A 23,749-nucleotide genomic window follows, 5' to 3' on the forward strand; every position below is an offset into this window, starting at 1 on the left:
TTCACAGGCCACCGACACGTTGGGTAGTCTGCTTCACACGTCTCATGGACACTTTTCACTTTTATGGTATTGACTTGGGACATGTTGCAAGCTGGCGACATATTGCTGCTTGCAGCTGGGAACGTGTTGCAGACTTGGCACCTTTCAGCTTGAAGCTGGCGCCAAAATAATAAAATAAATAAATATTGAAGTGATAACCGTGGTTACATGTTCTTATTACTACCATGCTATTGTACTATTCCAGATGATACTAAATGTTACATAATACTTCCTTGAGATAAATGTATAGTATATATCAGGTGCCTCAAAGAGAGCTCAGGTTCTCAACTGGCTCAGCCATGTTAATATTGTTATTATTATCCACTCTGTATCTGTGTTTTTCTGGCTAAATAAACTGTTACAATTCAATTCAATGTTGTTTGCAACTGGGGACATTTTGCAGTCTTTGGACCATGTTACATGCAGTAGGGAACAAGGTACAAACTTTATGAACTACTCTTGATTCCTGTTGGGAACACACCAAGCCAACACAGGCTTGTAGTCCAGAGACGTATTGCAAGTATACATAAAGGTTGATGTGACAAGACAGTGTGGTGTAATGCCAACCACACGTCCTGGCGAGGTTGAGGTGTGTGCTGTACTGTAGGAGTAGTGGAGTATCTTCTTCACCAACACCAAAAGTTTTAGACCAAGTAGAGCGGGTCTCCCTCGTGGTGGTGTAAGTCATACCTCCATAAAACAACTTGCCGCCTCTTGTGTCTCGCTGTCTCACCCAGTAAGCGTCGCCGTTACTTCATCATCTACCATTCATCTGCTCCACTGTTCACCAGATGGAATGTTCGTGTGTAAAAGTATTCTAAAAATTATAGGGTTTTATATACAGTACAAGCACCAGTAGGAATTCTTGACGACATTGCTCAGTTTCGTTCTATTTTAGGAGGATAATTTGTTAGCACGCGACGTTGTATTACTGTAGACACATCATACCGCAGATCAGTGTGTTTGCGTTAGGTAACAGACGCTGGTGGTGCACTTGTCGATGTTGTGTATATTGATGAAACTGACGGTGTGGGGCCGGGTACACGGAAACACCCTTCTTTCCTAACCCTAATATGATGAGGCTGTGTCATTGCACCCGCCCACGACACCTCCACCTACAGCATTAGTGGTTGACGACGATAACCAGAGCCACACACACACACTGTGATTCAAGATGACCGCCAGCCAGAATACCTCCACCACAGGGCAGCACATGTGGTCGACACACTGCACACTTGTGGCTCATTCACCCTCCCTCCACACACCTTACTCATCCACCCTCTCGCGCACACACACACACACACACCTCATTCACCAACCCTCACACCTCATTCACCAACCCTCACACACACACCCCCACACACACCCACTCCCCCCACACACACACACCCACCCCCCACACACACACACACCCTCACACCCCACACACACCCCACACACACCTCACCCCCCACACACACCCCACCCCCACACACACACCCCACCCCCCCCACACACACACCCCCACCCCCCCCACACACACACACACACCCCTCACCCCCCACACACACACTCCCCTCACTCCCCACACACACACACACACCCTCACTCCCCCCACACACACCCCACCCCCCACACACACCCCTCACCCCCACACACCCCACCCCCCCACACACACACACACACACACCCCTCACCCCCCACACACACCCTCACCCCCCACACACACCCTCACTCCCCCCCACACACACACACTCTACCTTCCTATAACCATCCTGTTCTTCCACGACACTTGCGTTTTTTTTTTCTTGCCCTCACGAGTGTTACTCGTGTGTGTGTGTGTCCTGTGAGAAGTTAATCTTTGGTATATACATGTTAATACTGTCTATATCCGAGCGTCATTTTCTGTGGATATGTCACGTGTGGTTGTAGTACAAGTTACGGAATATGACAGAAACACACGTGACTTTTATTAATTCTGTTGTGTTGGTTTGTGGCCTGAGCAAGATGTTGTGAGGGAGGTAAGTGATGATAGTTGTGTTGTGGGTGGGAGTAATTATTGTGGGATGCTGCCTGGTAATTATCCACACAAGGCGTTCTTCCCAGTGAGGTCATTATATTAGTAATATTAGTTTCATTAGTGTGATAATAACTTAAGAGGTGCAGGTGTGTCAGTGTTAAGAGGTGAGGTATTAAGGTAATGTTAAGAGGCTTATTAAACCTTTATTTTATGTACAGGGCAGTTAACTATGAAATATTTACTTTACAACTTTAATAACTTTGTTTTCTTTCTCTGGTCAACAGGGCAACAACAGGTGGGGGAGCAGGAGCTAGCCACGAAGATGCTTCAGATCCAGAGTAAGCGGTTCTACATAGATGTAAAACAGAACAGACGCGGCCGGTTCATGAAGGTGGCGGAGGTGAGTACTGTGGTGGCTTCTTGTACAGTACTGATTATGGCTTAACCCTTTGATGACGATGACGACTTAACCCTTTGATGACGACTTAACCCTTCGACAATATTTTGACCCTTTGACAACGATGATTTAACCCTTTGTTGATGCTTTAGCCCATTGACGACGATGATTTAACCCTTTGATTATGATTTAACCCTTTGACAATAATTTGACCCTTTGACGACAATGATTTAACCCTTTGACAGTAATTCGACCCTTTGATGATGATTTAACCCTTTAAGGACTATGATTTAACCCTTTGATAATAATTAATCCTTTGACATCATTGATTTAACCCTTTTGACGACGATAATTTAGCCCTTTGACAATAATTTGACCCTTTGATGACAATGATTTAACCCTCTGAAATTGATGACTTCAACCTTCAGACGTCAAAGGGTGAAAGATTGAGTTTGGAATCGAGATGATGATAAATGGATGGATGTAGGTTGAGTATGGAACGAAAACAAAGAAGTATACAGTAAAACCTTCTTATAACGGACTTCTCTCTCCATAAAGGTCCGTTAAGTAGAGGTCTCGGCGTACAACTGATAAACAATAACACAGAGGCTAGGCCACATTGAGCTAGATTCTTTATAGATGTAATGATTATATGTGTGGTGGGCTGGTAGTACCATCATCTCTTATGGTAAAGCGAATGATCTGATTGATAAAGCTTCAACAGCCTCTAATGTTGCTTCTTGATGTAGTACAGTATATGGCCATGGTACCAACCCCACACCACTACTTTAGGTTTTGCAACTTTATTTTATCTAATTTATGTAGAATTTCAACTTCTGTAGACTGGTAAGTGTACTGTTCTGCCTCTCCGGCCCACTACACTCACCACTTGGATGTCATTGAAAGTACAGGATAACAGAGGAAGACACATAAATGAGTGAGAAAAGTGTGGTGCCTAACTGACTCAGATACAGAATGATTAACACTGACAAGAGAGCTGTGATCACACGTCTTACAAGAGATCATTGAACAAACATTACCATTAGTTTGATAAAACACCGTACCAACACTCCTGTACTGTATAACCAACATTAGTCCTCAGTCAGATGTTTTGTTTACTTACCATACTGTTTCATTACCATTGTATTGTAGCATGTAATGGCTTGATATAGTTCAGTATACTTCAAGGTCGTAGCTGAAGATTCCTGAACGTAATGTTGCATCGGTACATATTTTAACAAGGTCTTTGGGTAACCTTTCAGTGTTCGTCCAGCACTCTCTCTGTTCACACCAGTGTTGCCCTACAGCTCCTCAGGGCAACATCGCTGTACTGAACTGCCTAAAATATTTGTTGCTAAACTTTTTGGCATATCAATACTGTATAAAGATTTTCATCAATAGTCAAGAGTTTAATCAGTGGCCCCCCCCCCCCTCCCTCACCCAAAGGAATCGACCTCTTTTACTATTCTGGTAATATTGTTGTGCAGGTTTGTCCCACCAGTACAATACAGAGGTCACAACACACTGTACAGGTACTTGCTTACCAACCACTGTACCAGAATATTAATGAAGGTATTATTGTTGCTTCTCCTATTAGGGAGAATGACTCGGATTTTCCCAAAGAAAGATTTTAACTACAGTAATCTATTTTCCAACTCAATGCATTAAACTGGTACTGTATATAACTAGTCCACCAACTCCTTTAGTTCGGGAGTTTGACTAATCTTTATCCCACCAAACTGCAGCTGCTGGTTTACTTATCCGTTCATCATCACTATGGCATGACTAAAGTTAGTAGAATTAAGAAACAATTACATTATATTATACATGTACTGTACAGTACAGGTATTCAGTTAATACCAATGAATTTTTTAAATCTGTCCAAAAAGTTTACTTAGAGGTGAAAAAAGAGATTGCAATACACAAAATATACATTATAACATTTTCAAATGATGAGAATGAGTCGTGTAATGTGTATGGTGATATACAGTACTACAGTGTTATTGTTTGTCCACAGATTGGTGCTGACGGCAGAAGAAACCAAGTGTTCCTTGCCCTCTCTACAGCAGCGGAATTTAGAGATCACCTATCTCTATTTAGTGACTTTTATGCTAATCTTGGTAAGTGTTTCACAGCTTCAGCATCAACCTTTGTGATCCACAGAACAACTAGACACTGTATTACAGATTTTTAATGCCTCCTTGTCCCATAATGCTTAGTTTATTACTCTCCTTCCTCCAGCCTCCTGAACAACCTCCACATCCTTATTGTACACAGTATCACAGTCTGTTGTGTGAATCACTGTACAACTTTTAACACATAGTTGTACAGTGTATCATCAAGTCTCCTTTTTTTAACACATCCAGGAAAATTAGTTGTTTCAAATTGTTGTGTATTTTATAACACAGAAAGAGTTTGGATGTGTGTCATAATTTATAGTTTGTTAGCTCAAACTTTGTAACTAAGGCCTCGGGTCAGTTAGTAACAAGGCAGGTGATTGACAGACACAGGAAGAGTCGGAACAGTTGTTTGATATCTAATCTATCATATTTATATTCTTATATTTTAAAGGATATTAAATTTTTTGTGTTGATCTGTGATAATTTACGCACTTGGGGAGTCGAAACTAAGCTTGTGAATTGCACTAGTAGTAAAAGTATCATAGAGAGAACACCAACATGATGCACAAGTTTAGTGAGTTGAACAACTCCTCAGTGTGTGTGATGTCATGCAGCATGGCAGAAGATATTGATGAAATTTTGTTATATTTTTCTTATTTTTTCTTCTTTTTTTTTCAATTTGTTACCAGAGCATTTTATAAACTATTTTTTGTTTCTCCAGCGCAGGAAAGTTAATATCCCTTAATATATCAGAATATAAATATGATACATTAGATACTAAATAACTCTCAGTGATTTGTCGGGTGTCCAACAGCTGCCAGCCTTGTTACAAACTGACCCTAGGCCTCAGGTGCATAGTTTGAGTGAGCAGATTATGGCTACAATGTCTCTCATAATCTTGGTATTGTGTGTGTGTCATATAATGGTAACATCACCCCTTATCCACCCTAAGGATAGACTCACTTTATTATGTTAAGTTTTACAGCCAGATGTTTTAAGTGATTCAGGTTGTTGCTGCCATCTTGGATTAAGATGAAATACTGTATCAGAATAGTGAACATTTCTTAATAGTGTTGTAGCAGTATACTGTAGTCATGATTTGTTGCTACCTTAAAACATTTTCTAATTGTCTAGTACCTCGGTCAGGTCCGCCAAATCCCGACACGTTACCGGAAGATGGTAAACTCAAGTCAGAGACGATGGTGAAAGACAACAGACGGTACTACCTAGACCTCAAAGAGAACTCAAGAGGGCGCTTCCTTAGGGTGAGTTTGGTATGTTTTTAATGTGTTGTGAGGTGTAGTTGCTGGTGGCAGGAAGGTCATGCTTGGGTCAAGTAATATACTGAAGGTTTTTATGGGTTATATCTCCAAAGTTCATGAAATAATGTAGGAGTTGTTTGTTTGTGTAAAGTACCGGTGGTTGTTCCATACGGACGCCTGTATTACTTGTGTTGGGATTGATTAAAAGAACTAATAACTTTGATGCCTTCCTGCTACTGTGTCTCATTGTCTTCCATTCAATTGAAGGATTATGTACAGTATTATGCTTTGTTGTGTGTATAAGTTAGGTATTATGCTCCCATTGTGTATAGATTGGTATTATGCTTTTGTTGTATATAGGTTAGGTTAAGTTTCATACTTTCGTTAAGTGTATAGGTTAGATTAAGTACAGTCGGTGACAAAAGTTTGTTCCCGCCCAAAATGAAGCGGCATGCCTAATGAGATGAAAGTCAGGTATAATGCGAGAGAGACAGACACTTTTATATGGCATTGTTGTGCAGCAGATGAGAGAAAGGCGTTTGTCCTTCCTCTGTATAAAGACAACATGTATGGTAGGATTATTCGTCTCATGGGATTTTTTATAAAAAAAAAATCGGATTAGATTTAAGAAAGTCTTATAAGTCTTCCTATGATCTTAACCTTATGGCTCAAAGACTCGAGCCTTCCCTCCCTGATCATCCCCTACATCTCCCCCTTAACATTTCCCCCTCTCTCTCTCTCTCTCACAGACCTACCTCTAGTCCTCCCTGCCTTGATCATCCCCCTCTTTGATTCATTCCTTGTCCCCATCTCTTCCTGACTGTACCACTAGTCCCCATTTCCTACTTCATCCACAGCCCAAAGACCGCTGAAACTCACATGTGATAAGACATTGCCATATGGTGAAAACAAGTGATGTTGCCTGCAGCATTTAGTCAATTGTTATTGCAAAGTAAACATGGCCAGTTTGCTGCTGGAGCCCTATAGTCAGTCATACAGATTAATAAGAAACAGCTACTCTTCCCATTAATCCCCCCACCTCATCACCACCACAGTAGCGGTAAGATTATGTGGCTGGAGTCGTCCATGATTGTAACACTTGTTTTATGACTGCCAGTAGGAAGGAACATAACCTCTATCTGAACGATAATCAAGTTATTAGATGTATTTACTGTTGACAAGTGTTACAAGGGAGAGGATGAAGGATATCATTCTGTTTGTTGCCAACAGTATGAGATCATGGCTGCCTGGTTATATTCCCGCACAGAATTTATTATATAATGGCATGTTGATAACTAAACTGTATTAAAAAAAGTTTGAACAGATCAATAATACATAACATAGGCATACAGCACAGTACCTTGCCTCAGGTATGTTGACTTCAGGCTCGAAGGGTCATTATTAAAGGTTGTTACTTAAATTGTAACCTCAACTTCCATTCACTACTCCACTTTATACTGTATAGTTTCATACGCCAGGGGAGATGAAGGTCTTTATTGAATTGAAGTTCTAAGGACATAGTTGTTAAAATTGGAATTTTGATTTCTGGACCAAAACCTGAATTTCCATACACTAGTGAACTTGAGTTGCTCTGGGACCAATACAACACCACAAGGGAGAGGAAGGTGCCCACCAACATGTGGGTCACGGATTAAAGTTCCTAAACCTAAATTTTTGGTGTCTGAATATGATGTGATGATGAAAGATGAGAATCTGTGTTCAGAGCCAAGAGGGCAGCTGGGTATTGAGAGTATTGGCAAAATTTGCATAGAGATAGGCCGAGATGGTTTGGTCATGTGGAGAGAATGGAGGAGTCCAATTGGGTCAAGAGAGTCTAAATGTGTGTGTGTGTGTGGGGCGGGGGGTGAGGCAGGTGTAGGCCAAGAATGACATGGGGAGAGAGAGAGTAAAAAATCGCATGAAGAATTAAGAACTAAATGAGAGAGGCATGTGACCGGACGGCTTTGAGAGTTGCCACCAAGTAACACGGCTAGCCCACACAAGCGTGGAAAATGGCTTCACCAAACAAAATCTTGGAGGATGATTACCCAAGACAGCCCTACAAGCAGGTGGTGGTTTAGGGTGACATGGGTCTGTCTGCCTTTTAAAAATTGCTGTGGTTCTTTCAAGATTGTTAATGCCAATAAATATGTCAAGCCAGGGTACTGTATGCAACAAACTACATGGTCTGTTAAAAAGTTCTTGGGTGACAGCCCTTCTAACAGTTGCTCAAGCCACGGTCAGAATATATGATTTAAATATTTTAATTTTGTGTAACTAATGTGGAGTAACAATATTTTGCTGTTTATGGACCACTGTAGTGTAGCCAACATATATTTATATTCTTATTTTTGTCAGAAGGTTTAGGGTAATGCAGCCATACAGGTCTTGGTGAAGCCTGCAAACAGGAGTTCTTGTTCCATCTGTTCTGTGAGACTTCTGAGCTCCGTCAACAGGGTCCAAAATGAGATAGAGACAGTGTTATAGGAGAGTTGCTAGTGATATGGTGAGGACATGTAGAAGGTAGGGTAGTTGTGAAGAGTTATGTTGTACACTTGAGTATGTAGACCAATGAAGAGATGGGTGTACCGTAGTTGGTGTTAGTTTAGTTAGTGTTCAGGTTGTGGCAGTGGGTGATGCTGCAGGAGTGGAACAATATATCGAGAGCCTGGAGTCTTAATGATAGGTTACTCTTCTCACATAGTACTTGCTTCAGGTCTGTTGGTTTCAGAATTGCATCGTCCTAAATAAGAAGGATATAATCTGAGATTTTAACAATACTGGGTGACCATCTCTTATGATATATTGCCAGCGAAAATTTACAGTATTTATTTATATAGCGATTTGTCACATACACGGTACTACAGTATATATTGTACATACTGTGCCTTGGAGCAGGTTGGGCATTATAAAATTTTCCCCATAATTGAACTTAACCCCTTGTGTACAGGTTCTCCTTTGAGCCGAATAAAATTGTCTGGCTTTGGCCAAATACCATATTAAAAGTGGCATCCCCATAGTGAAGGATTAAAAGAGTGTAAAAGTCAACAGTAATAGTCACTCCATTTACCTCGGCACACTGTCATCCAAAAGATAAGTTTGATACAAGTTCAGAGGCAAATGTCCTTTTGTAAAGTGTTGTGAAATGTTTTTTCAGTAAGATGGAAAATATTTTAGCATTTAAGAGCAAAAGTTGGAGATGACATAATACAACTTGTAAGAAGTTTCCTCAGTTCTTGGATGAAGTGTAACACATACATGCTTGGATCACGTGGGACGGGTTTTGGTCAAAAACGTATCACAATGAGGGTCGGTCATCTCCAGTACATGTGTTAGAGAAGTAGAAACTTTTGGCCACTTTTACTTAATTGATAAAATTAATCCTTGAAGATCTTCCCATATCAATGGTTGGCTCACTGATGAAAAACTTGTGTGAGTTATGGCTGCAAGAAATAGGAATTGTCATAAATGTTTACTGATGGAAAATAATGAGTTTCAGTTTCTAATATTATCACTTAAGTTTACACTGCACCTTTCTTGAGTTATAAGTGTATTTTTTAAATATTTTAAGCATATATTTTTGTAAATGTATATATAGTTAATACAGTACAGTAGTATAGGAATTAATGAAGAGTGTTTTAGCCATCCCTGGCAGTACTGTATTAAGAAAGGGAAAAATTTTGTCCTCACCTTGATTCATACTGTAGCACTGAATGATGATGTGCCAAACATTCTCTCCCTCATTCACACTACACTATAGATCATTGGGCTGGTGTGTCATTCTCAGGAGTCCTAATTATCCTAAGCTTGTTTTATCATGTCTCTGTAAGTTATGCTCCTTGATTTTGATAATTTTAATTACATGTTACAACTGTTATTCCCCTTGCATGTACAGTACTCTACTGTACTGTACTTGCAAAGGTAACGTTATCATGTCGCACATTCTTGGTACAAGCTGCCTCCCCCATTGTACATAAGATTTACGTGGTATTGAAGCACACTACTGTACCATTACTATACAATATATTTTAAGAAAACATATTAATCTGTGCTGCATCTAAGGAGTCTACAGTATACTTAGAGAATACAACGTGTTAATAGGGAGGAGCAGCAGGCTCTTGTCTCCTGTATTAAGGGCACAACATACACTCAGTCCCTCTAGTTGTCTGCTTAATGAACCCACATTCACTTGTTACTGCTTGAACCAAAATTTTGATGGTTACAAAATTTCAATAATGAAAAATAACAAATAAATACAAAAGACCTTTACAATATGAGCCATCAATACAGGTAGCCAGAGCTTTTACATATTTATGTAAAGGAATAATACATACATTGGCCATGATTGCATCTCTTGATAAATTGAAAGTAACAGCCTCTGAAGATGTCTTGAACAAAGACGAAAGCTAAGGTGCTCCGTTGTTTCCATTTTCCCGTGTGATTTTATCAAGATATATATATATATATATATATATATATATATATATATATATATATATATATATATATATATATATATATATATATATATATATATATATATATATATATATATATATATATATATATACGTATATTTATTTCTGCTCCACTTCTAAGTTTTCTTAATTTTAGTACACATTTCAATACAAGTTTAAACTATTTAAAATACAGTATACACAACGATAGAATGATATTATGGCTATTGTTATGTCTAATTTTGTGCTTAAGATGTATCCTAATGAGTACCTTTAAAACTTGCAGGTATCACAAACAATAGCAAGGGGTGGGCCTCGGTGTCAGATCGCTATCCCAGCCCAAGGAATGATAGAATTTCGGGATGCCCTCCAGGAGCTTCTTGATGAATTTGGTACAGACGATGGTGGCTACAAGGGAGAGCTACCCGAAGGACGACATATGCGAGTAGAAAACAAGAATTTTTATTTTGACATAGGCCAGAATAACCGAGGAATATATATGCGTATATCTGAGGTATGAAAACCAATTATTCTCTTTTTAAGTTCTGTTTTATTGCTCTTTTATACGTGTGTATGTGTGTACAGTTGTTGATATGCCGCTCGCTCACTCTGTGTTAGACGAATAATTCCACTCGTGTTTACTTGCAGGTTAAGACTAACTTCAGGACAGCCATTACCATCCCAGAAAAATCATGGTCACGGTTTCGGGACATATTTGCTGATTATGTAGACAAAATGAAGGACGGTGGAGAGAAGGGCCCTAGTGAGAGTAATAAATGAGTTGCGTGGCAGTGTTAGGTATGCTAAAGGATTGACTGGTGACAGGCACGTGTGGGGATGGTGACGTGTTGTGGCAGCCAGTAAGTGGTCACACAAGTGCTGAGAGACCCTACTGTTGCCACCTACCCTCAGGAGGACCTGTTGTTACTCCAGCCCATGTGTTGGCTGCCATTCCCACCACAAACTGCCAATCTACTCCCAGTCTACTCTTGTATAAAGTGTAAAGAGAAGTCTATAACCAGAGTCGTTTATTGTATAGCTTATGAACCAATTACAGATACCAGTGAGAACAGGAAATCTGATGCTTCTGTTTGCTGAAGGAAAGCAAATGTCCTTGGTAGACTTCCAGAGATATAGAAAAATGGATTTATAGACAAATAAATGTAAGTGATACACATAATTCTAGAAGACTTACTGTCATTGGCGGCATTGTAACTTGCTGATGTGGGATGTATGATAACTGGCTGTTGCCTGTGTGTGTAGCATTTATTTAAAGAACTCACTGTGATAGATGTATCACGCAGCCGTGAGTGAATCGTTGAATAGAAAGCTCGGTGAACTCAATATAGAGAACCTGTATAGGACCCAACATAAACATGGCTCACAGCAGGTTATATAAACAATTATTGTTGAGAAAGTCACGGTAACTGATAGAACTGTTGTTACTATTGTGTGAGGCCACACTAGGCCGGTGCCCATTACGCAGTGTGGTGGAGTTGAGCCTTGGAGTGGTGCACTGCTGCCCAGCCCACACACCCACCATGCACCCTCTGCATAAACTGCCTGCAAAGTTTGGTTAATCTCATCAGATCAAGTAAACAGCAATATGGAAACAACAGGAATCACATAAACTCAATGTGGATGTGTGGAGGGTTATGACGGGTGCGTGGGTGGTGGGCAGCAGTCATGTGCCGCCGTCCCGATGCGGACTGACCTCACCAGCCACTGCCACCAGTTGTCATGTTGTCTTTCATTGCCACTACCCAACCTAGCAGCAGATGATGTACCAGCAGGAGCAAGAACAAGAACCATGGAGCTAGTTTCAAGGAGTGGGGACAGTACGGTTTGTGTGTCGTCAACGAGTCACGCAAAGATTGCCGGCAGATAGACACTGAAGCCAGATACGGACTGTACTTGATACTCATTTATAGCGTCATGGTGCCCAAGTAAAGTGGCAGAGTACCGTCCTGTCCCCCTGCTGCCTGCCTGCCTTGCTGGACTGCCCTCAAGCCTCCATGGGCTCCCACCCAACTCGCCACCAGTGCCATCAGCAGAGCCTCAGGACCTGTCCTCTTGTTCCTTATAAACTTGAAAAATAAATGACAAGCTTTTGGAAAGAGATAACATGAACAACATAAAGACTTGACTACTGTGGTCAGGAATGGTGCTGGCCATTGATATGGTTCATGATGCCTTCACTGTTAGCTTCTGCTGGTACTGCCAGTGGACCAATAGGCCAGGTAGGACAGTGCTCGGGGCTGTGGCTCGGCACCATCAAAATTCACCGACTTTCCCCATCTACGAAGACTGAAACCTCAAGTCAGGACACATCACACTTTGTTTACTTACTTTGTAAAATGATTTGCTATAGATAGAGACTTAATTAGTATGTGAATTATCTTGCTGTAGAATCTTGTCATGCTTCTCCTAAGTGCAGAGTTTGGGACGTCAGTGGTGGACCATACGCTTCATGAAACATAAGTGTTGGACAACAAATTCAAACTCCCCCTCAATCCTTCATATCAAGGCTTATCTTGTGGACCGTGGAAAGGCATATTTGTTGGTGCATTTGGAGGAAGCACGACAGGAAGACATGCAAGAATGATTGACACAGCTTTAATAGTAACAGAGTAGGAAGAAATGGGAGTTTACATACATCTATAATTGATACTGAGAGTTTTTTTGTGAAAAGATTTATGTAACTAATCATGTTATTTATATGAATGATCACTTTCTACATAAAACTGTAAAAACTGTTTGGTAGGGTGTTGGCCATGTGTATTGAGCTGGTAATAATGTGTGATCCCCAGACCAGGCCTGATCACTCATCCTCACCACCATGTTTCTGTTCCACCTGTATATACAATCAGTCCTGGGGATTTTTGCCCCATACATTTTCTTTTTTGCTGATTTTTCATGAGCATCCTAGACTGGTCTGCAGTCTCCTGTGCGTGTGTGCTTATTATTTTGTTTCCAGAGGTATCATGTTATCTGTATTTCATGATTTTTGTTGGATAAAGGATGTGTAGTTGATAGGTTTGTGTATTAGAGTACTCAGAAGCATTGTTTTTTATACAAAGTGTGTAGAAGTAAGGAGGGCATGAGGTAAACTGTAGTGCAGACCAATCTAAGGAGTGCACAGTGGCTCTGGCTTGTGTCTTGGTGGCCCAGTGCTGGCTGATGGCATTGGACCTCTGTCTGGCAGACAGAGGTACACAAGTTGTTTTTGTTTTAATATTAGATTTAAATTTTTCATTAATTGGTGACAATGGTTTTTCCCATCTGAGTATTGTGCCTGTTTCCCTCCATGTTGCTGATCAACTGCCAGGTTACATCAACAAACATTTGGCAGTTTTAAAAAGATAATTTCTTTAACAAATTGGAAACATTTGTATCTTTAGTCACATTTGTTTATTAATTCAACTTGTAATTATGTATGAGGAATACATATGTATGTCAGTTTGTTGATATGTTTTAGTGCAAGAAAAATGCAGCAATGGGTGACATTGTGTGCTGACATGAGGCAGGTGTAGCTGTTAGCCAGCATCTGTGTCCTGGCCAGGCTTGTAGGCGCCCTTCTACCAAGCATACCCTCATGGGTAGTGTGAGCTTGGTGTAGCAACTTTCATGACTTTAAGGCAAAATTTCTTATCAGTTTTCGGTGTGCTGTATGTAATGGAATTTTCTATACTGAAAATTTGTAGAAAAAAAAAAGTGGTTTGGACGTTTATTGGCAGATTGTGGAAAAATAGAAAGGTGTGGAATGTAAACCCAGCATGGAACATGCTTAGCATTCAGTAATTTGGTGTCCCTAACCATTCAGACACTAGTAGACCAATGTTTATGGTGGGCATTGAGGAGAGGGACTATTTACATCTTGAGCCAGCACCATTAATGGTGAATGGAGGAGGTAAGTGGGTGCCTGATCAGTCCAAGGATGTCTTACTAGGTGGAGAATGAGTGGGAGCCTCAAGCTACTGATGCAGGCAAGCATTTCCGTATGTATTTGTGTGTCCATGTCTGTTGCTCCATGTTGACCATCCCCGAGTAGGATACTTCAATCTGTGTTACCAAACAGTGATGAATAGAAGCCTTCATTGTTTGTGTTTTCAAGCCAATTCACTGCCATTTTTTGTCGTATCATGGTGATGGAATTGAAGAAGTATAAACAGTCCAGGGTGTTGGCTCTGTGTGAGTGGAGTCTAGAGGAGGAAAGAATATTATTCTTATTTTTTATTTTTTTTTTATTTATTTATATATATATATTTTTTTCTTGATTTTGGGGAATTTTTTGCCCAGTTTTGATGGGATTTGAGGAAATTTGTTGCTTGATGTGCCTGGTTTAAGCAAGAAAAAAGGCAATTTAGTTTTCAGAAAAAAATATTTAATCTTTTTTGTTAGGAGCAGCTATTCTCTCCTTTGATTTTTATGAGCTTTTTTATTTGTCCCTCAGCGATAATACATTGATTCTGAATTGCTTCAAGTCTTGCTCTGTTATAATTAATGACCCAATGGATATGTATTAGTCTCACTTGAATCCCATCTTTTTTGGCAAGAAATAAAAAGACGATCAAAAGTGGATCTTCTTGTGTTCTTGTACTACTATCATGTCCTGTGTGTCTTGACAAGCTTTGTCACAATGTTCAACTATTTCTTGATACTACTGTACAGTTCAGGTACAGTACAGTACAGCAAAATTGCTAAAAGTACATGATATTCCAAAAACTCTTGATATACAAAAAAAAAATTGGTTAAATGGCAATTGTGTGATTATCACAAGTAACTGCCAAGCGAAGTTTGCTTTTAATTTTTTATGCCAATGATATTGTAAATACTAAATGAATTCTTTTTGATTGAAATATAAATTCATGAATTTTACTTTGATTATAATTGTCATTCAAACATTCAACAAACCTTAAAGAAAATGAGAGAAATGACCTGCATATGTGACCAAGTTCATCATAAGAAACTCAACTTTTCCAAAATATGGATCTTGAATTTCATTAATCCAAATCCATATGTCGTGTAGATGTTTTAAAAGTTGTGATAGCAGGCACACTGGATGACTCCCAAACAAGGGTGGATGCAGACTCAACAGGAGGTGTGGAGAAAAACGACAATTTCTCTCCTCACTCATTTTTTAAATGTTTTTATAAAAGAAAATTTTATTTTATTTATTTTTCTTACTATAAAGGTCAAAACATTCACACATGCACGAGTGGTCTTCTTCATTGCAAGAGGTTGTTGGAAGTTGTGTACCAAACAACAATTGGTGCTTTGTTTGTCAGTCAGGACTTGGCAATACATAGGCTTTGATTGTAGAATTTGGTTTTGATTACCCTTTTCACTGACTCTGAGACTGTCACAACCATAAGTAAAGAGGCAGTAGTGGTGTCAAAGAATCGGTTAAAGACGTACGTACATTGTTTAGAATTCTATGCTCCTCTTATATTTTGGTTATGTTGTTTTGTTTGAAAATTCATTTTAATAAAGTAAGAAGAAGGAAAGTGAAGGTTATTACTGGACTGTAATTAACTTTTTCCAATCCAATTCCTTGTATTAAAGAGAGAGAGAATGTGTGTGAAAGTGTGAGAACGTGTATTCCACTTATACTACTTCCCCTTTGCAAGCCACAGTGAAGTGTGGCCAGTTATGTAACTGACCAGTATTTGCATGTATTTTGATACAAAATTTAAAAGGTTTTGTATATTCCATTGAATATTATTAAACAAATTACCCTAACTGCAATAACTTCAGAGTACTTACATCAAGATTTGGAAATAATATTCTAAAGCAGTTTGGTATGGTAAGGATGTTAAAAGTAGTGTCCTCTGTACACAAGACCTAGCTGTGTGAGTAAACAACAATCAAATGCCATGTCCTTTTAAACTGTGATCTGGCATGTTGATTTTTTTAAACTTCATAACCTTCATTTGTGTGTGTATAGACATACTGTCTGCATTAAAATTGGGAGTGAAGCCATTACAGACTAAAATTTGTTTTTTGTCCACCATTGGTAATTAAAAATATTGTCAACTTGTTCATGGATGGGGTATGGGTCATTAGAATTTTTTTGAATTTGTGCATGGATGAGAGTGAAAAGGAACCTTGAGACTATACAACTGATAGAAACCGAGTGAGCACTAAATCTTTGTGTTAGTGTGACTGCAAGGAGAATCGGTGATAATTTATGATCCAGAGTTATACATCAGAACAACTTAGATGTGTTTTGAAAATTACAGTCATTTGGATAATGGAAAAAATACTATTGCAACTGCAGTTATAATTTACAATGCTGAGGTATGTGTGTATGTATGTGTATATTTGTCAAAACTACAGTACTGACTGTCATGAGGGGATAAAACTTAACTTTGCATCTTGCTAACTAACTTCACCTTGATAATGCCTTCATCAACTGTTCAAATTATATTAGTTCACCTTTAAATTTCAACTCTGATTCTGTTCCTTGTGGCATATTAATTATTTTGTGAGGATGAACACAAGAAAATCTTTGCCTGGCATTTCAGATCATACACAAATTATCACAAGAACAAAAGTAACATTAGAAGGAACTCCTCAGCTGTTGTGAAAACATACTGGGCAGAAACACACCCTTTATGGGGAAGGAGTAACTAAGCCATACCTGCTTCTCAATTACTTATAATAGATAGACCAATTTCCAGTTGCACACCACCTAGCTGATGTTGCATAGTTGTGATGACCACGCAGGATGATTTATGGGTACGTGCCATGAACTGTTAAGTTTTACTGTTGTCAAGGAAAATTTATATGAAACTGAAGGTATGAATTCCTATTAATAATCAAACCAAAGGTCTTGAAATGTTCTGTGCAGTTTAAATTGTGTTGTTTGTAAATAATGGCCATATTTTGTGTGAAGGAAGAGGCGAGGATTCATGTGTGGTGGATCTGAGAGCAAACTTGGTCAATAAAAACTTGACTCGGAATATTTCATGGTGTTTGGATAACTTACATCTAGAAATATATTCCTTCAATTTAATGAAGACCTTTTGTTAACAATGGTAAAAATTACAACATTCTTGACATGTATTATTGTCATGTGCTCAGCTATTGTTGTTCCTCATCTATGGTACTATTAGAAAGGTATAACTTGCAGGCCTAAATAAATGTCAAATATCAAGGTTAAATATCTTTTTTCAAATTCAGCCATGTCATGTTCATTACAGTGCAGTAGTCAGTATAAAAATGTAAACAAAATACATATTGGGTAATGATGATGTAAATCACTATAGTATCATTGAACTATTCCATGCAGATGTCATGAACTTTATAAACTCATTACAGTACAACAGTAATGTTTTTTTTCTCTGTGTTGTTAATGTCTTCTTCCTGAGACATGGGGGTATGGTCATTTACTAAAGTTTACTTAATATTCATGCTATTGACTATATATACTATCCATAAAATGCTGAATATATGGCATCACTTAAAGCACCTAAGAGAAGAAGTCTTCATGTTGATTTGGCAATACTTAAGAAGTACAAACCACATGCTTATACTTGAAAAATAAGAATTACTGTATTTGGAAATAATAAAGGCTCTCAGCACACATGTACAGTTGATCAAAAAACTGGGTACTTGGGGAAGGGGTGTCTCAGAATGAACACTGCTACTCCTGTTGCCTTGATCCTTCGTCCTTTGTCATATTGTCTAACTCAATTTTGCAATGATATTTTTTTTGATTGACTGTACAAGCCAAACAAGAAAGGGAACTGGGAAAAATTGCAGCCACAAAGGAAGATAAATTAATATTCACAGAAAGTACGAGTTAACCCCTTGTGTACTGGGTTGCCTTTTGAGCTGAATAAAATTGACAAAAATATTAAAAGTGGCATTCCCCATAGTGAGGGGTAATGAGTTACAAAAAGTGTGGAAGACCATCAAACAGTACTGTAGTGTAAACATAGCTGCAGAACACTGGCAAAAATTTCAACTGTGATTTATTTCAGTTACAGTGTTATACCGTCTTCCTGTTTAAATGCACAAGAAAAAGACCCACAGAAATTAGAGGGCTGAAGAACAGCTAGACACTAATGAAATGGATAAGAACTGTAGGAGTCCTGGAATGGATCAAGAGTCTTGATATGGGAAAAGGTAGGTGGGAGTTACTACAACACCATGCTTGATATACCAGGTACCCTGTTTCACACTTGGTATGTGAGAATAAGGAGGGTTGCTGCAGAACAGTATACCTGAACTGTTAGTATGGATTAGCAAGGTAGTTAATGCTGACAAATACACTTACACTGAAATGTGTCAAGTGTAGAGAAGGGGGAATCCTGTAGAAATCTTTTGTAGGGGAAAAAATAGTACAGCCTCAGCATTTAACACACTTGAGGATTCAAAGTGGAGCAAAATCTGATGTTTACAAAAGACTCGTGGGCCAAAATATTAACTACAGTACAGTATGTGGATGACCAAGATGTCCCACACAAAACAGAAGAGCAGGCAAAAAGATGTGTACTCAATCACATGTTAAACTTGGAATCCCTCAGGATTTTGGATTACCTTCATATTTGACGGAGGTTCTTTATAATGCATATTGTTGTATTTTAAGCACTTTACTGAACTGTTTTTGTATTCCTTCAGCAAGAAAGGTAAGGAATTTGTAAATATTACAACATTGCAATTAGAATTACCTGTACATATCAAAATCACTCGATAATGTGTTCTCTGGACTTTCATCATCATTGTTTTATGACCCAATTTCCACACTTGTGTAGGTTAATCGTAGTTACCCGAGAGCAGCTCTCCATGGTGAACGGGGTCTTGCAGGTTCCTTACTCGAATTTAATTTCTTACCTCTTCCCTGTCATTCTTTGTCTACCCCTGGCTCTCCACATTTAGGTTCCTACACCTCTTGATCCAATTGGCCTCATCCATTCTCTCCACATGACCAAGTATCTCGACCTGGCTTCACTTTGCCAATACTCTCAACACCCAGCTGCCCTCTTAGCTCTGAACAGAGCCCCCTGTTTTTTAGTGTTTAAGTCTTATTATGTCATTCTCTTCAACTGCCTATGTTTAAATATGAACACTGTACATAGTTGACAGATGGTCGTGAAGGAAACACGACTAAGAGATGGATTTTTATTCCTGACTTTACCTCGCTAGATTTTTTTATTATCTTATTCTGCTCCATTTAAGCTAGCTCTTATTGATTATTTTCAGCACATCACCTTTGTTCTTGTGCATTCTTTAAAAAAAAAATTCCCTATTATCAATCCTCTCCAAACTTATATTTTTATCAGTCACTTCCTAATTTCCATTCATTCCGGGCACTACCATGTCACCCACCATCTCATTTTTATCACCTATGAATTAGTATACTGTACTTACTACTCACAATGAAAATTTCAGAGTAACTATTCTGGTGTTAGAAAAGAAAAAAAAACCTTATTTCCTGGGGTGTAGCTGCAGTATACACTTAACCCGCCCTATATTTTGGATGTTGGTGGTACAGTGGTAATGCATGTGGATTCCTCCCCAATATGTCCAGGGTTTGAGTCCTCCTTGGCCTGGACACACATGAGAAGGGTGTGACCCTACCAAACATCACAGTTTTCCTCCGGGCACTCCGGTTTCCTACTGTTCTAACTCTGGATAGACCAACTGCCCGAACCGCTATGAAACTGATAAGTGGTGAAATGATAAATAAATCACACATCCCCACTGTTCACTGCCAAAAAGAGCAAGCAACAAAGAGCTTTTTTCTAAACCTCTAAGTTCATAAACTTTTTCTTCTTTTTTATAACCTTTGTGACTTGTCTAATTCTGGTCTAAAACATCTCATTTGCTAAGCACCTTCATTGCTGGAAACCACTTTTCTCTTCCTCAAATACACTCGGTAGTAAATTCTACAAAACAGTTACCCTGGTCCGTTCAGTACACTAGTTACTTTTATAACTTAAGTGCATTCTCATCACCTTTTGTTCTGTAGTACTCTCTGTTAATCCCATAGTACTGTACCCTATTCTTTGTCACCCATTCTATTTTACTTCTCTATTCACACAGACCTTGTAATTTTTATCTTCATGATTGTTTCCATTGCTGAATTTGACAAATAATATACAGTGCAGAACACTATAATTAATTCCAGTAAATTCTAATGTTTAATGAAGTAGCTACATTACCACGACATTCTTTCTCATGCATAGTTGAATATGATGAGCCACAACATTGGTACAGGTACAGTTGTTCAAGGTTCTTTGAACACTGCTGGAGACAGCTGGCAAATCGAGGCCGTTTGTTTACTATAGTAGGTCGTAAAATATATGAATAAATGTAAACGTGATCGGTGATTGGTTACTTAGTTCCCCGTTGCTTAATTTACTGGTTGGGCTTAGTTGTTTCGTATTATATTACGCACTATAGTAAACAAACGGCCTTGAGTTGCCAGCTGTCCCCAGCAGTGTTCGAAGAATCTTGAACGAGACTGCACAAACAAATAATGTATTGTACAGTTATTTGAGGAGTACTGTACAGTAGAAGACATTGTAAGGTTAAATGCGGGAAATTTTTTAATCTTCAAATATTGACCAGCCTACTAACAGATCAAACATTAACCTCACAAAACTAACAACACACAAAAAGCAAACATTTAGCACAAAAACATTAATCAACCTGAAGAACCAGAACAAGTGCTTGAATGCTCATAACCTGGGGGCACCACTACTTTTGAAATTCACCCTGGGGGCATTGCCGCTCCTGAGTGGGCGCCTGGGTGCCCCGCCGCTGCTGGGAGGGTCCCTGAAAGTGCCACGTTGCCTGGGAAGGTCACTGGGGGCACCGCCACCCCTTTGAGGGTTCCTGAGAGTGTCCCTGGGGGTGCAGCTGTTCCTGGGAGTGTCCATGGGGGCGCCGCTGCCTCTGGGAGGGTCCCTGGGTATCTGCCGCTCCTGAGTGGACTCCTGGGAACGCCACCACTCTTGGGATGGTCCCTGGGGGCTTCGCCACTCCTGGAATCAGCGCCGCCCCTCATAGGGTCCCTGTGGGAGCCGGCTCCTCTGCGAGTTTCTGGGAAGGTCTCTGGGGGCGCCACTGTCGCTAGGAGTGTCCTTGTGGGCGTCGCCGTCCCTGGGGGCCTCGCCATCCCCGAAGGTGCCGCCGCCCTTTGGAAGGTCCCTAGGGACACCGCTACCACCGGTAGTGTCCCTTGGGGTGCCACCACCTCTGGGAGGGATCATAGGGGTGCCGTCACCCCTGGGTGGGCCCATGGTGGCGCCACCACCCCTAGAAGGACCTTTGAGGGCGCTGCCGCCCTTGAGTGGGACCCTGGGAATGCCACCATCCCTGGGAAGGCCCTGGGATGGCCACCACCCGTTGGAGGGCCTCCTTGAGAGCCCCTGGGAGGGTAACTGGGGACGTTGCCGTTTCTGGGAAAGTCCCTAGGGGCGCCGCCGTCCCTGGGGCGCCACCGCCCTGGAAGGTTCCCTGGGGGATCTGCCAACCCTGGGAGGGTCCCTGGGGGGGCCACCGCTTCTGGTAGGGTTCCTGGGGGCGCCGCCGCCCTTGGGAGGGTCTTTGCGAGTCTCTGGGAGCACCGCTGTCCCTGGGAGTGACTCTGGGGGCGTCACCACCTCTCTGAGGGTCCTTGGGGGTGCAGCCACCTCTGAGTGGGGCCCTGGTGGTGCTACCACCCCTGTGGGTGCTGCTGCCACTTAGTGTGACCCTGGGAACACTACTACTCCTGGGATGGTCTCTGTGGGCGTCGCCGCCCCTGGGTAAGTCACTGGGAGGAGCGCCGCCTCTGAGAGGATCCCTGGGGTGCAGCAGTTTTTGCGCTATTTAGAACTTTGGGAGATGCAACGTGAAATAAATACACCGCCCATCACATTTCCAGTATCATCGGATTCTGAAGAAGGTAACGGAAAATAATATCCAACAGGAAAACATAAGTTGTGGTGTTGTGTTGACTGACTGCTCTCTTCTCCTATTGGCTGTAATTTGGTTGGTTAAAAGAATAGTCCACCAATCATAGTCCAGTAAGGGACTGCTGGAAATAGGTAATATATATGTTATAACGAATGAGCATGCCATAAGGCCCCGTGGGGCACCACCTTCCCTGGTAGGGTCCTTGGGGGCGCCGCCACCTCTTGAGTGGACTCTGGGAATGCCATCACCCCTGGGATGATCGCTGGGGGCGCTGCTGTCCCTGGGAGTGTCCATGGGGGCGCCACCACCTCTGGAAGGGTCCCTAGTGACGCCGCCGCTCATGGGAGGGACCCTGAGAGGGCCATCAACTCTGATAGGGCTTCTGGGGCCATCACCGCCCCTGAGAGAGCTACTGGGGTCACTGCTGCCCCTGAGCAGGACCTTGTGAACGCCACCACCCTTGGAAGACTGGGAGGGTCCCTGGAGGCGCCGCATCTTGCAGGGTTCCCTAGGGGTCCTTGGGGGTGCTGCCGTTCCTGGGAGGACCCGTGGGAGCGCCAGACCTGTAGGGCCCCTGGGAGCAGTAGTTTTTGCGCGATTCAGAACTTTGGGAGTGGCAACGTTAAATAAATACACTGCCCATCACATTTGCAGTATCATCGCATTCTGAAGAAGGTAACGGAAAATACTGTAATATCCAACAGAAAAACATAAGTTGTGGTGTTGTGTTGACTGACTGCTCTCTTCTCCTATTGGCTGTAATTTGGTGGGTTAAAAGAATAGTCCACTAATCATAGTACAGTAAGGGACTGCTGAAAGTATGTAATATATATATAACACAATGAACAAGCATGCCTTAGGGCCTCTGGGAACCCTTGGTAGGTTTCCTGGGGGGCGCCGCCCCTGTGAGGGTCTCTGGGAAGGTCCCAGGGGGTGCTGCTGTCCCTGGGAGTCCCTGGGGACGCCGCCGTCCCCGAGTGGGCCCTGGTGGCGCCACCACCCCAGGGAGGGCTCCTGGGGGCTCTGCCGCCCTTGATTGGGACCCTGGGAATGCCACCACTCCTGGAAGGGCCCCTGGGTGCGTTGCCGCCCCTGACTGGGCCCCTGGGGGCGCCACCGCTACTGGGAGAGTCCCTAGAGGAGCCACCACCCTTGGGTGCGTTGCCGCCGCTAAGAAGGCCCATGGGGGCGCCGGCGCTACTGGGAGGGTCCCTCAAGGCACTGCCATCCCTGGGAGCGTCACCGACCCTGGGAGGGACCTTGGAGTACCCACCACCCTTGGGAGCGTCCCTGGGGTCGCTACCGCCTCTGGGAGGGTCTCTAGGGGCGCCGCCGCCCTTGAGTGGGCCCATGTTGGCGCCACCACCCCTGGGGGTGCTGCCACCCCTGAGTGGGACTGTGGGAACACTGAGTACAATAAGTGAATAATATTAGTAAAAATGTAAGGAAAATACCTCCACTGACCTTGAGTGTGCAACATTTGCTATGCTGCTACATTCATATTTTTTTTAATTAATAAAAAATCATTGCATATACGTGGCTGCAAGACTGACCAGAAGTAC

At 41.4% G+C, this 23,749-nt stretch overlaps 3 protein-coding genes across 8 annotated transcripts in view; 1 reads left to right on the forward strand and 2 right to left on the reverse strand.

The window, feature by feature from the left end:
- The window catches only part of LOC121870668 (transcriptional activator protein Pur-beta-like), a 53,910-nt gene extending 37,641 nt beyond the window's left edge, over nucleotides 1–16,269 (forward strand). For 3 of the 6 annotated variants that reach the window (XM_042372590.1, XM_042372585.1, XM_042372588.1), the window contains 5 exons: nucleotides 2,323–2,438; nucleotides 4,453–4,555; nucleotides 5,690–5,829; nucleotides 10,561–10,788; nucleotides 10,923–16,269. In XM_042372590.1, the coding sequence (XP_042228524.1) occupies nucleotides 2,361–2,438; nucleotides 4,453–4,555; nucleotides 5,690–5,829; nucleotides 10,561–10,788; nucleotides 10,923–11,054 (681 nt within the window). In that variant the 5' untranslated portion in view covers nucleotides 2,323–2,360 and the 3' untranslated portion in view covers nucleotides 11,055–16,269. The remainder of the gene's footprint in view (nucleotides 1–2,322; nucleotides 2,439–4,452; nucleotides 4,556–5,689; nucleotides 5,830–10,560; nucleotides 10,789–10,922) is intronic. The other 3 variants (XM_042372586.1, XM_042372587.1, XM_042372589.1) reach the window with 3 other exon arrangements.
- Nucleotides 16,270–21,545: 5,276 nt separating this feature from the next.
- On the reverse strand, nucleotides 21,546–22,682 carry LOC121870583 (skin secretory protein xP2-like). Its single transcript, XM_042372414.1, has 2 exons — nucleotides 22,373–22,682; nucleotides 21,546–22,096 (listed from the first exon to the last, which is right to left on the reverse strand). Exons 1-2 carry the CDS (start codon nucleotides 22,680–22,682, stop codon nucleotides 21,546–21,548), a joined length of 861 nt encoding a protein of 286 aa, XP_042228348.1.
- A 13-nt stretch (nucleotides 22,683–22,695) lies between these two features.
- Nucleotides 22,696–23,539, reverse strand: LOC121870584 (basic salivary proline-rich protein 1-like). Its single transcript, XM_042372415.1, has 2 exons — nucleotides 23,043–23,539; nucleotides 22,696–22,792 (listed from the first exon to the last, which is right to left on the reverse strand). The coding sequence occupies exons 1-2, from the start codon at nucleotides 23,537–23,539 to the stop codon at nucleotides 22,696–22,698; spliced, it is 594 nt and encodes a 197-aa protein (XP_042228349.1).
- Nucleotides 23,540–23,749: the final 210 nt, after the last annotated feature.

The sequence above is a fragment of the Homarus americanus genome, unplaced genomic scaffold (genome assembly GCF_018991925.1).
Source record: "Homarus americanus isolate GMGI-L3 unplaced genomic scaffold, GMGI_Hamer_2.0 scaffold56333, whole genome shotgun sequence".
NCBI classification, from domain to species: domain Eukaryota; kingdom Metazoa; phylum Arthropoda; class Malacostraca; order Decapoda; family Nephropidae; genus Homarus; species Homarus americanus.

Bases quoted from the DNA above. Each gene is read 5' to 3' on its own strand.
- LOC121870583 (XM_042372414.1), bottom strand. From the start codon at position 22,682: ATGCGGCGCCTCCAGGGACCCTCCCAGTCTTCCAAGGGTGGTGGCGTT. The intron at 22,097-22,372 runs GTGGTGCCCCAC...AGTTCTAAATAG, and splicing joins CAAGGACCCTACCAGGGAAG to CGCAAAAACTGCTGCACCCC.
- LOC121870584 (XM_042372415.1), bottom strand. From the start codon at position 23,539: ATGGGCCCACTCAAGGGCGGCGGCGCCCCTAGAGACCCTCCCAGAGGC. The intron at 22,793-23,042 runs GCATGCTTGTTC...CCACTCCCAAAG, and splicing joins GGGTTCCCAGAGGCCCTAAG to TTCTGAATCGCGCAAAAACT.